This window comes from Condylostylus longicornis, unplaced genomic scaffold (genome assembly GCF_029603195.1).
Source record: "Condylostylus longicornis isolate FDR11 unplaced genomic scaffold, ASM2960319v2 ptg000116l, whole genome shotgun sequence".
In the NCBI taxonomy this organism is placed as follows: Eukaryota; Metazoa; Arthropoda; class Insecta; order Diptera; family Dolichopodidae; genus Condylostylus; species Condylostylus longicornis.
Window position 1 is genome coordinate 464,954 of NW_026578084.1, and position 12,422 is coordinate 477,375.

General features: G+C 26.3%; 1 protein-coding gene across 2 annotated transcripts in view; it reads right to left on the reverse strand.

The window, feature by feature from the left end:
• Nucleotides 1-1,693: 1,693 nt before the first annotated feature.
• LOC129614681 (calcium/calmodulin-dependent protein kinase type 1) overlaps nucleotides 1,694-12,422 on the reverse strand; it is a 40,846-nt gene continuing 30,117 nt past the window's right edge. For both annotated transcript variants that reach the window (XM_055529483.1, XM_055529482.1), the window contains 5 exons: nucleotides 11,746-11,884; nucleotides 11,383-11,647; nucleotides 9,802-9,928; nucleotides 9,595-9,682; nucleotides 1,694-8,734 (listed from right to left, as the gene is read on the reverse strand). In XM_055529483.1, coding sequence (XP_055385458.1) covers nucleotides 8,396-8,734; nucleotides 9,595-9,682; nucleotides 9,802-9,928; nucleotides 11,383-11,647; nucleotides 11,746-11,884 — 958 coding nt within the window. In that variant the 3' untranslated portion in view covers nucleotides 1,694-8,395. The remainder of the gene's footprint in view (nucleotides 8,735-9,594; nucleotides 9,683-9,801; nucleotides 9,929-11,382; nucleotides 11,648-11,745; nucleotides 11,885-12,422) is intronic.

A 12,422-nucleotide genomic window follows, 5' to 3' on the forward strand; every position in this document is an offset into this window, starting at 1 on the left:
ATTTGTGAATAATATCCGATTACTTGAAATATGGTGATGGCATCATAAAGAATAATATAGATGATAAGTTTTCCGGTCTATTTAATTATTTTCGGTATCGGAGGGAATAACTGTAATTATATATATATATAGCGAAAGGTGGGAGGGGATACATCATCTTTTATATAAATAATATTTTTTTTGTTGTTTAATTTTTATTATTTAAATTTAGTTATTTTAAACCATTGTATACGTATGTATATATTTAATAGTAATTTTAAAATACATACATACATATACATATATATATATATATCTTTAATAATAAAAAAAATATTAATAATAAGATTATAATTTCATTTGATATGATTATTAAAAACTATTTCTTTTGGTTTTAACGCTTTATTTTAGTTTTTTTTCCGTTTTTCTTTTTTTTTTTTTTGTTAACAATTTGTACAAATCAATATTATATTTGTCTATATTATATAAATTATATAAAGGATTATATTATAAATATAAAATTTGCTATTTAAAGTTTAATTAAAAATTTATTAATAACCCCGATTATATGGACGTTTACTGTGAACAAGTACTACTTAACATTGTATTAGAAGTACTTGTATATCATGGTATTAATATACACTGGAATTTTGAAAACTCGGGTGAAATGACAGTTATGTTAACATTTAGAGTTTTTAGCAGTTTATGAAATCACTATAAATCAAATAAAATTTTTTGTATGCAATTTAACTTTATTAATAATTATTTTTAAAAACAAACATCTCTGTCGTTTATACAAGGTGATTCAGCAACAAGGTCGGAGCCATATACCGTTGGGTAGATTGTCGAAAATAAGCAAAATTTTTGTTCGGAACATAGTGTCAAATCGAAAACGTGATCTACAGAGATTTCAAGAAAATTTGGCGAAATTTGAACATAAGTCAAGTTTTTTTAGTTATAACTTCCGTTAAAAAAAAAAAAAATAGAAACTTTAAAAGAACAGTTTTTGAAAGGACGCATTATTTGACTTTACATATTTAGGAAAATTCCAATATTCCTATTCTTTTATTTTTTCCCGTTTTTTGACCCGACAACTTAACATAAAGTTTTTTGAAACTTCCAAATCTTAAGTATATAATTTTGAGTAAACGTATCCTTTTTCCGGGGCTTAATATTTTATATAAGATAAGAAAACCAAAAAATTAAATAATACAAAAAACAGGAAAATAATTACATAAGGCTTATTCTTGAGTATCACAAACACTAATGTCATATTTATCGTTTAAATTTCGATATTATTATGTATTTTAAAAACAAATCAATGATTCGTCCATAAATATATAATAAAATTTACAATAAACTTTTACTATAAATATCACTCCTATAATTTTATGTTTTGATTCTCAGAATGAGCTCGTGTGGCTCCAAATTATTTAAAATTTTAATAAAAATTATAAATAAAGATTTTACATTATTTATATATATTTTTTTTTCTTTTTTTTTAATCTTAATTAACAATTAATTATTAGAGATAATGAGAGAGAAACAAAGAAAATATTTGAAATATTATATTACACATTAAAAATATTACAAATTTTACATAAAAGTTTTAATTTATTCACACTTTTTTTAGTTTAATAATTACAAAATTACTTTTTTTTTGTTTTTTTTTTTTAAATTTATTTTTCTTTCAATTATTTTTCTTTTAATCATACATTATTTAACGATAGGAATTAAATTTATTAATTATAATAAAGTTAAAAGTAAAAAAAATTAATTTTTCTTTGAAAAATTTTTATTTAATTATGAATATAGATATTTTATTATTTACAAGTGAAATATATGGCATATTATATAAGAAAAACAAAAAAACAGAAGCGCAGTATTAATACTAATAATGTGTCGTTATTTTTAATAAACAATTTTATATTTTATGAATGTTATTTTGAGTAAGTTAGTAGATTAATTTAAGTTTTTTTATTAATTTCAGAAATATTTTTGATAATTAGCAATATTGAAAAACTTATCGCAAAATTTGCATCTTACAAACCAAAATTGAAAAAAAAAATAGTAAGATTTATAAAAAATTAATCTCAAGACGCAAGTAAGAATATATTATATTTTTACTTATAAATTATTATTTGTAAGAACTCAAGGTATATTATGAATTTCATTACATATTAATGTATAGCGTTATGTAAATATTTTATTAAAATTATTAACACTAAAATTCAATTCATCACGATAGTTAAACATTTTAATTATTAAACACAATATGTAAATTATTCCACATTATTCTATAGTGTTTTGCCATACAATGAACACTAAAAATGAAAATATGTAGTTCCTTGTAATTTTGATTTTTTTATTATTCAGCTATTATCATGAATTTCGTTCGTAGCTCAGGAAAATTACGACTTTCATATTCTCAATTCCGAATTACTAAGATTCTATTACGAATATTCATTATAGAATAATCATAAATTACGTTCGTAGTAAAAATAAGCCGCAATAATCTACGAAAGCAATACTCACACGTAACAAGCAATTTAAAGTGAGTGGTTGTTTAAAATTTTCAAGTTTTCGAACTTTTTATTTGAATTTGAGTTCTTTCAAAACAGCTAGAATGAAACGAAATGAATTCATGTTTGCTTAAAAAAAATTTCTTCACGTTTCAAAAAAAAAACAAAAGAAATTATTCTTTTTTATGGAAATTTTGTACGCATAAAAGTTAACATTACAGCTAACAGCCAACATTACAGCTAATATGATATGCCAGCACTTTTTGCATAATTGGGAATAAAAGTTCAACACGCACATCCTATATTATATTAATTTGGCTTGTTTAATAAAATCAATTAATTCAAATATAAAATACAAATTGCCAAGCTTAGCAAAAATTCATTATAAATAATGTAGAATTTATATTGTAAAATTAGTCTTAAGTAGAACCTACATATGTGAAATTAAATTGTGAAATAAAATTATTTTTTTACACTTATATAAAACGTTTCCGTTAATTTAAATAAAGCAACAAAAAGCATAAATAAACATTTGACAGTTGAAACAAAATACTGATTTTGACACTCCGAAAAATTCTGTTGCCATTGCTGATTCATAATCTCTATGAAAGCAATTTGTGATCATTTAAAAGTCTGCGTCGCAGCTCAATTCGTAATTCGTAAAATTCTACAAGTGGAATTCATGATAGGGCTGATTATTTTTATTTTTGTGCAATCATTTTAAGCGTAATGCGACAGAAGACTTTTTAAATATATATTTATATAAAAAAAAAATTACTTTACATTTCTTATTTTAAGAAAAAGAGAAAAATTAACTAACGTACATTATATAGGTACATATAAAAAATTTAACGAAAAAAATTGCATATTATCGGGCTAATTTTTTATAAATTTTAATTGTAAAATTTTTTTTTTTGGTTTTTTTTTTGTTGCTTATGCATACTCGTACTTAATATATTTAATTTTTTTTATTATAGTATATAATTTATTATATTTTTTTTAATGTTTTTGTAATATACAGTAGCGAGAACAACTTTTCAGATATACTTACGAGTAATTCAAAAAAAATTTTTCAATCTCCCATATTTTTTTTTCTTTTTCTCAAACAAAATTAATTTAATAATTATATTTAATAAATTTAATTTTAAATACTAATCTAATATTTTATAAAATTTTATTTTGACTATATTTAATAAGAGACAATTTGAAAAAAGCAATAAAAAATTCTTAAAAATCACAATTGAATAGTTTTGCATGCGTTTTCGCATAATATTTTGTTTAAAGTTTTAAAAGCAGTTTAATTATTTTGTATTATTAAGAATTTGGAATATTTTTATTCTAATATTCAAAAACTCTCATTTTATGTTTTAAGAAACGAAGGTTTTAAAAATAATAAAATTAAGAATAATATGCTATAAAAATAGAAAGTACTTCTATATCGTTTCCATGATTAATTAAAACAGGGCTATATTTCGCATATAAATAGTTTTTTAACTGTTTGAACAATTTAGCTCGCCACTGTACATACTGCGTTTTTTGATAATTCACTTCTAACTTAGTACTGAATGAGTCCTATGTTTGACAATAAAGTACTCCACGTGCTACCAAAAAATTGTGTTTGATATTGTAGTACGTTTTTTGCAATGTGTTTTATAACTACAATATTGCATGTTAGGGTTTTTAAGATAAACGCGCAACAACGTAGGTTTGATTTTACTGCTGCAAAAACTATTTTGCACTTACAAAAAAAAAATAAGTCGAATTTATAGGATTTGTTAGAATAAATTAGTTTTAAAATTTTGTAATTACTTTTATAAAAAAACTTTGATTTATATTTTAGTGAACTGGAAATAATAAAATATTCAATTTTATGGTTTCAATTTTGAAACTTAAAAAAACATATGACATATGACAATCTTAGAACTGTCACAAATAAAAAAACTTTTTTTAATGACAATATCAAATTTGTAATTCTTGCAGCTCGTGTTTCTGTCTACTAAGTTATCTAAGTTCTAAGTTAGAAACGCGAAAGCATATTGCATTATAAGAACACCCATACATATGCAGATTCAGCGATCAGTGACATAAAATATAACATTATTTAGGGCACCAAAAATGAGTAAATTTTTTTTACAGAAATAGGTTTCCGAGATATAGGGATTTTAAAGAATTTTCAAAAAAATTTCTACTTCCTCAAGCTTTATTTATAACTTCGAAATAAACATACACATAAAATTTCATCAAAATTGGTTCAGCCGAACTTGAGATACACGCGTGTACACACAGAAGACAGACCGACAAAGTGACACACCGACAGGCTGCTAAAAAGAGTTTATTTACACTTCTCTACCAAGGTGAACTGCGTTTTCCACTGAAAACTCGATATGCAAAATATGTTACCATCACATAACCTACCTGTTGTATACACAATACGATTGGTAAAAAGTTTGAACAAGTAGAAATTTCGTGAAAATTATTAAAAATTCCTGTATCTCGGAAACCGTTGAGTTTTGACACCTAATTCTTAGAAAAATTTTTACTCATTTTTGATCAACTAAATGATGGTACATGTTATGTTACTGATGACTTAATCACTTTATATAAAAAATGATGCATTTATTATAGATTATTCATGTAGAACAAAAATTTAAAAATGTTTTTTTATTTCCTTGTACCCCTTAAACAAAAAATCAGAACAAAAAATAATATCAAACTTTTTCTCTCAGTAGTTTTTTCTATTTTAATGATTTGTATGATTGTCTAACTATTTTCAAGGGGTTTTCCTCTTTACTTTTGTAAAATGTTATATGCATTTTCCGCATGTTTTATAAGCACATTTAAAACGTTTTACTGGCAGAACTCGAATGTCACGAAGACAAATAAACCATTAAACTCTGTAGTATTTATCTACAAATATTTAAATGATCTTTAATCTAATTACTTTTGTATTTTGTGAAAATGGAAATAATATACCGGAGAGGATTCACCACTCTCAAAGCATGTCTTCAGAACGGAAACTTGAATTTGTTAGTGAGTGTTTTGCAAAACATCCAGGGTCGAAACCTGCTCTCAAAATCATCATCATTCCAAATGAGCAACTCCCCGTACTCGACGCAGAAGTACAATCATCCATCAAAAACACAACCTTAAAGCCATCTTTAGCAGTAAACTATCTTTACTACTCTCTCAAAAAAGTAACGGGAAAACTCTCTGATGAGTGGAAATCTTATGGAATTGTCATTGGGGAAGCAGATGGAAATGTAAACCCATTTGGTATGCTCACTGTAACCCCAATTGGGAGTTATGAGTTCAGAAGGACGACTGGAGCAGCTACATTCTATGTGAAATTTAATTGCCTGTTTATTCTATTAATATACCGACTAGTAAACTCTCAAAATCCCAAACATAGACATCTATTAATTCCCAAAATGCTTACACAATTAGGGAAATGTCCAGAAGTCTCTCATTTGCAACCAAATTTGACACTATTGGGGAGTACCTATGGTAAATTCTTAAACGTCAAATTTTATAAAATCTGAGTTGTCTGAGTTTACGAATACTCTACTGCGTTTTTACTTTCAGTCAAAGCTTAAATTCTTAAACGTTTAAAAAAAGTCAATTAAGCGGCAAAATTGTAGATTTTTTTTTTACATGCAGACAGTCTGACGTAGTAAGTTAGTAAATAAATTTGATGTATTGAGTGACTATCATTACGTTAAAAATAATATAAAAAATATTTTTTTTTTTGTTAATTCTTAATATGTAAGTATAAAATTATTTTAAATCTAAAAAAAATTTTTTTTTTTGTTTTGACGTTTACGGATGATCAAAATTCAAAGTCAATTACGGGTAAAAAGTTTACTACATTTCTATCCGTAAAAGTTTTATACGTCAGACAGTTTGCAGACTGAAAACAAAATTTTGACGTCAAAGAATTTGCGGCTATTCTCGTTGGCAAGGACATGAGGATTTTAGGAAAATTGTTGCCGCTATAGATATGTTCATGTATAAATTCCCAAACAATCCTTTTGCTGCATTACGAATGGGAACAATTGGTTCTCGGTACAAGGACTGCTCCGCTCCATGTCATATCAGTATTTATGATCACTAACTGGACTCCCTGCTATTAATGATGAACCTCCAACAGGTAGAATCTAAATTGACGGAGACCAGGGCGGAGATATAGATATGGGTTCAAAAGACCTGGCCGATCATACAGAAATCGAAGGGGCCCTAGGCAATAGGAAAAATAATTAGAAATTTTTGTTCTTCATGAAGAATCTATAATAACTGCATCATTTTTGATTATGTATATATACATATATATAACAATTTTTCATTTTTGATAACATATAAACTTAATTTATATAATATAGAGTAAAAACGTGAGATTTATGGTTTTTTATCCTTTTGTTTTAAAATAATAGTACTTGTTATACTATAAATATTACATACATATATATGTACAAATATATTTTTATAAATTTATTTTAATTTTTAATTATTTCTTATAAACAATATTTTCTTTTTATATTTTTGTTTTAATTATATGTTATTAAGAATAATTAAGAATTTAATAAAAGAGAGAATGTAATTAGTATCTAAAAAAGAAAACAAAGCGAAAAATTAAAAGCTAGAGAAAAAGAGAAAAATGTCTGTTACGATAATAAAAATATAATAAATCCGTTATATTGATATACCATTATCACAATAAAACGTCTTCATCGGATACCATTTATAATTCATTCACTTTTATTGTTCTATTCATTCCTTCATTTCATTTAAATTTAAAGTGAATTTCAGAAGAAAGAGACTTAAATTAAGAGATTTTTACTGTCAAAATATATTTTTTTTGGCTTCGAAATTTATAGGAAGACGTCAGCTATTCTGGCACACCATTATGCCATTATAACAGTAAGTATAATATCTTTAAATACATTAACAAACTGTAAATCGGCCTACTATTTATAACCACAAGTTTTTGAAAATAAATTTTAATTACTAAACAATTTTGAATAGGTATGTAAATATAGGATGTTTCACAAAAGTGGCAAATAATTTTAGAGATGAATTTTAGAAATGATTTTTTCACACCTGAAATTATTTGCCACCTTGTGGGAAACACCCTTGTACAGGCTCATTTTGTGATAACGTATACAATTATTTAAAATTTTAATAAATTTCTTTGAATAAATTTGTTTATCTCTGGCATTAAAATAAAATTCTTGATATTTGATCTTTAAAGAAGAAATTATTCCGATTTTCCCGATCATACAAATAATCTCTCACTTGTATGTATATTGCAATAACATGCGAATTTTCTTGAATGATTTATTTGCCGGGGAATCATAAATTTCAAATAAAGCGAAAAAGAAAGATTTGCACTACTCTTCAAACGTCATTTTTTAAAATAAAAGTGTTTGTGCAAGTCAAGTTGACGAGATCTGCATTTTGATAGATGGCCTACTTAAGCGACAAAATACATTAAAAATGTGAAATTTAACATATTTCGGATTTATTATATTTACTACCCAATCAAAATATTTTATTTTTATTATATTAGAAGAATGAGTTAAGAGAGATAGAATGTGAGAAAAAATTTGTATATATATGTATTATTGTATATTGAAGAATTTGAAGTTTTTTTGAATATTTTTTTGTTTCACGTAATTTTTTTTATTTTTAATTTAAATTTTAGTTTTTTTATATATATTTTAGAAGAAAATTCTATTAAGTTTTTTATTTTTTTAATTAGAATATGACAAACTTATTTGATAGTTTATATGTTTAAAGTATAAAAAAAATTAATGATAATAAGTATAAAATTTGAAAAAGAAAAACAAAAAAATGAAAGAAAAGTCAAAAAAAAAATTGAAAAAAAAATTATTAACAATTCATTTTGAAGAATCACCGTTTATGCAGGAATTATTTTTATCCGTATTTACTTGTGGTTGTTGTTGTGATTGCTGTTGTCCTTGTTGCTGATGATCACATATTTGATATGCTGATAATCTTGATACTGTTTCGTTTGTTGATGATGATGTTGTTGTCGATATTGTAGGATTACTATCACCTTTTTGATTATTATTACAGCATATATTGCTATTATTAATTGTTGATGTGGCTGTTGTTTTTGTTGTAGTTGTATTTGTTGTGACTGATGTTTTTGTACTGCTACTACTAAGTGCCATTCGTTGCATTTGACGTATAACAGTTGCTGCATGATAAGCTTGCTATATATACATATGATACAAAAAATATATTAATAATTATTTTTAAAATAAATGCCTAATTTTAATTTAAAGATTCCGTGACTTACGTAAATAATGCGCTTACGACGTAAACTTTACAAAGTATCACATTCCAAAAAAAGGTCTTGACATTGTACACTTTTCCTAAATGCGCTCTATACGTAGTGGATACGTAAAATAAAAAGCAAATTGGGTATCGAAAAAATCGGGCACGCTTTTCTTATACATGTCATGTAAATGTTGCCAGAAATAACCAATTAAATAAACTAGCATATATTTTCGGCAGTAAAGTGCTAGTTATTAAGTTTTTTTTTAAATGTAGCATTTAAATGCTTTGTTTTTAATGATGTGGTAACGTTTGTTAATTATACAAAATTAGATGTCATAATATGTCATGTATTAATATTGTAAAAATTGTGTCAAAAGCTTTAGCAATTTTTTTACAATGTAAAGGTATTGCAAGCTCTGAGACGATACTACGATCGCATATATTTCTTAAACTTTTTATAAAGCATTGTTGAAGTCACACATTATCTTAAAATTCAATTGTTTTCTCAGTGTATGAGGGGAAATTGAATATGTTTTGATATTCCGTTCCTGAGACCAGATATACTAAATAAAAGTAAATTCAAATATAAACTTTCATTAAAATAATTTCAACCGAACCAGAGAGGCAGATAGACATGGACAGATAAACTGAAAAGCCTGTTTAAAAGTAATTTATTTTGAACTCTCTATTAAGGAAAAATGCATTTTTATTGAAAATTTGGAATGTGATTATTTGGTACCTTCACATTACCATATAAACAAAGAAAAAAAAATGTTTAAATTTCCAAATTTACCTTCCATCTTGATTTTGCGAAATTCTTTTTAAGCTGTTCCGAAACAGTGCCATGAATATTTTTATTGCTAGCAGCATTTCCAGATATCCTGAAAAATATTTAAAATATAATTTATTAAAAACAAGACAATTTTATAAAAAGAGATGTTCAATATGTATACTTCAACAAAATCTATTATAAGCTTAAATCATAAAGTTGAAAACTTACCATGGATGGGCTAACGCTTGTTTACATGTATATCTTTCTTCAGCATTAACACACATCAAATGATGAATAAAGTCCTTGGCAGAATCACTTATTTCATCCCAATATGGTGAATCGAATTCAAATTCACCTAGAAATTAAAATATATGAAAAAAAGCAATTAGACTTCGATTGTGTTTTTAGATGCAAATAAGAAATATTATGTTGTCCATTAGAAATCCATTTTAGTATAGAATTTTTGATTTAGTGCTTTTGAAACTAGCGTAATATCTGCAAAATCGTTTAAATTAATAATTTTAGTTTAGTAATAATAATCGTTTAGTTATTAATAAATATCGTTGGCACCGATATTTTTTTATTTACTTCGTTTCACTTATTTCCATTAAGCCATTCGCGACTTATTGCAGCCTCCCCACTCCCCCACCTACAATGTCCCAAGTATGAAACCGGAGAAATCACTAAGGGAGTTGGACAGCAGTTCCCGACCGCTTAGGAAACCCTGACCAAAACGATTGCGCCGCCGGACAGCCAGTACCGGGTAGTCGTAAAGGCTGTGCACGGCAGTTTTATCGCTGACCTCGCAAAATCTGCACTGGACAGAGCCCGACTTCCCCAGCCCATGCAGGTGATAATTTACCAGACAATGGTGACTGTCTATTGCTCGACGCCAACAATAGACAAGGAAATCATCGTTCAATCCACAAGTTGTTACCTTGTGGATTCCACTCTAATGCCTGACGCGATATCACAGCCTGTGGTTTTCTTAACGTATGCCCCAATGCCCCAACCAGCGCCATTTCCTTCTTCTTATTTGTAGCAAAGCGAGCTCTTCACCTGCGAGCTCCCACAGCTTTTAGACTTCGCTGGTTTTATTTAAAAATTTAATTATTCTGACATTCATTAACCTTTCAAACATTTTATTAATAGACGAAATAGGTCCGTAGTTATTGGAATCAAGCGTATCACCCTATTTAAACAGGGAAATCACTTCAGCTTACTTCATTTTCTAGGGAAAACACCTGACGTAACACACAAGCTAAAAATGTGAATGAGAACATCTAAAACATCAATTCTCTTTAAGATAAAATTAGTAATGAATCCAGAAACCGTACTCATCGAATCCCGAATGTCCCGAATTCCTCTATCTAAACCGAAGTGAATTCTTAAAAACAACTTTCCAACTGCCTATGGTCCTCAGTGACAACAACCTCTACTTCACCAACATCTAAGTAATTATTTATATACAGTGGTACAAAAAATTATTCGTACAAGATTAAGTTGCATGTTTTTTTTTCGATTTCCAGATATATCCATATGTATGAAGTAATATAGAGTAAATTAGAAATAAATACAATTGAAACGAACTTTTCCCCTTCCAAGAACCGAAACAACCAAAATCTAACTTAATAAAATTTATAAATCAACATTGTAAAAAAATTGTTAATGCACTCTGTGTTTAACGACTCCGATGTTATTATGAAGGAAGTCTAGAACAGACTCTAATACTTTACTAAATTTACAACATTATATTAAGTTTAACTGTAAAATTAATTACATAAATTTTTTATTTTAACATTAAATTACCTTTTAATATTTGAGCGAATAAATTAGCATCATTTTCATCATAAAACGGTGGATAACCACATAACAATATATATGATATTACACCTATACTCCATACATCCACCGCTTTACCATAAGGTCTTTGAGCTAATACCTCTGGTGCAACATAACCTGGTGTACCACATGCTGTTGCCATTACCCCAGAATCTTCCATTTTTGATAAACCAAAATCACTAATCATTATTTTACTATCATCATCAGCACTATAATACAAAAGATTTTCGGGCTGGATAAATTAAAATATAAAAAAAAATTAAATTGATTATTTATAAAATAATTTTTTTAAGAAAAAATTTTCAATTAATAATAATAATAAAATCATACTTTCAAATCCCTATGCACCACACCTTGATCATGCATATAGTCTACAGCTTCTAAAACTTGTCGTATTAAATCTGAGGCGTCTTTTTCTGTATATGAACCTTTTTCAACAATTCGATCAAATAATTCACCACCCGTAACCCTATAAAATTTTACAAAAAAAAATATTAAAAATAAAATCAAGTTTGTTTGACAATTACACGGTTTTCATTAAAATATTTAATATTATGCATAATATAAAATCATCCTCATTCTGCAAGACACATCACTGAAGTGATGCGAACTATAACTGAGTGAAATCCAAAGTTAATCACGAAATGAGCTGATGGGAGTAACATAATCAATTTTTTAACATTAACTCAACATTATGGCAATGTTTAGTAAACATCATGTCCATGCACGAAATTTCATGTCCGTGCATGAAATTTCATGTCTGTGCATGAAATTTCATGTTCTGCTTTTTTTCTTTAAACTTAAGAAGTGGCTAATTAACATTTTTTTATTAATATTAACATTTAAAAATATTACGTTAATTAGAAAGCAGATTCTATAATTCACCAGTTTAAATCATACAAATAAAGTTTAACATGTATAAAATATGTTTTAAAATTATAAACTAATAAAATGTTAATGTGAGAAACACTGAGAAAAAATATATGTATTTAATTTTTATTAAAAAA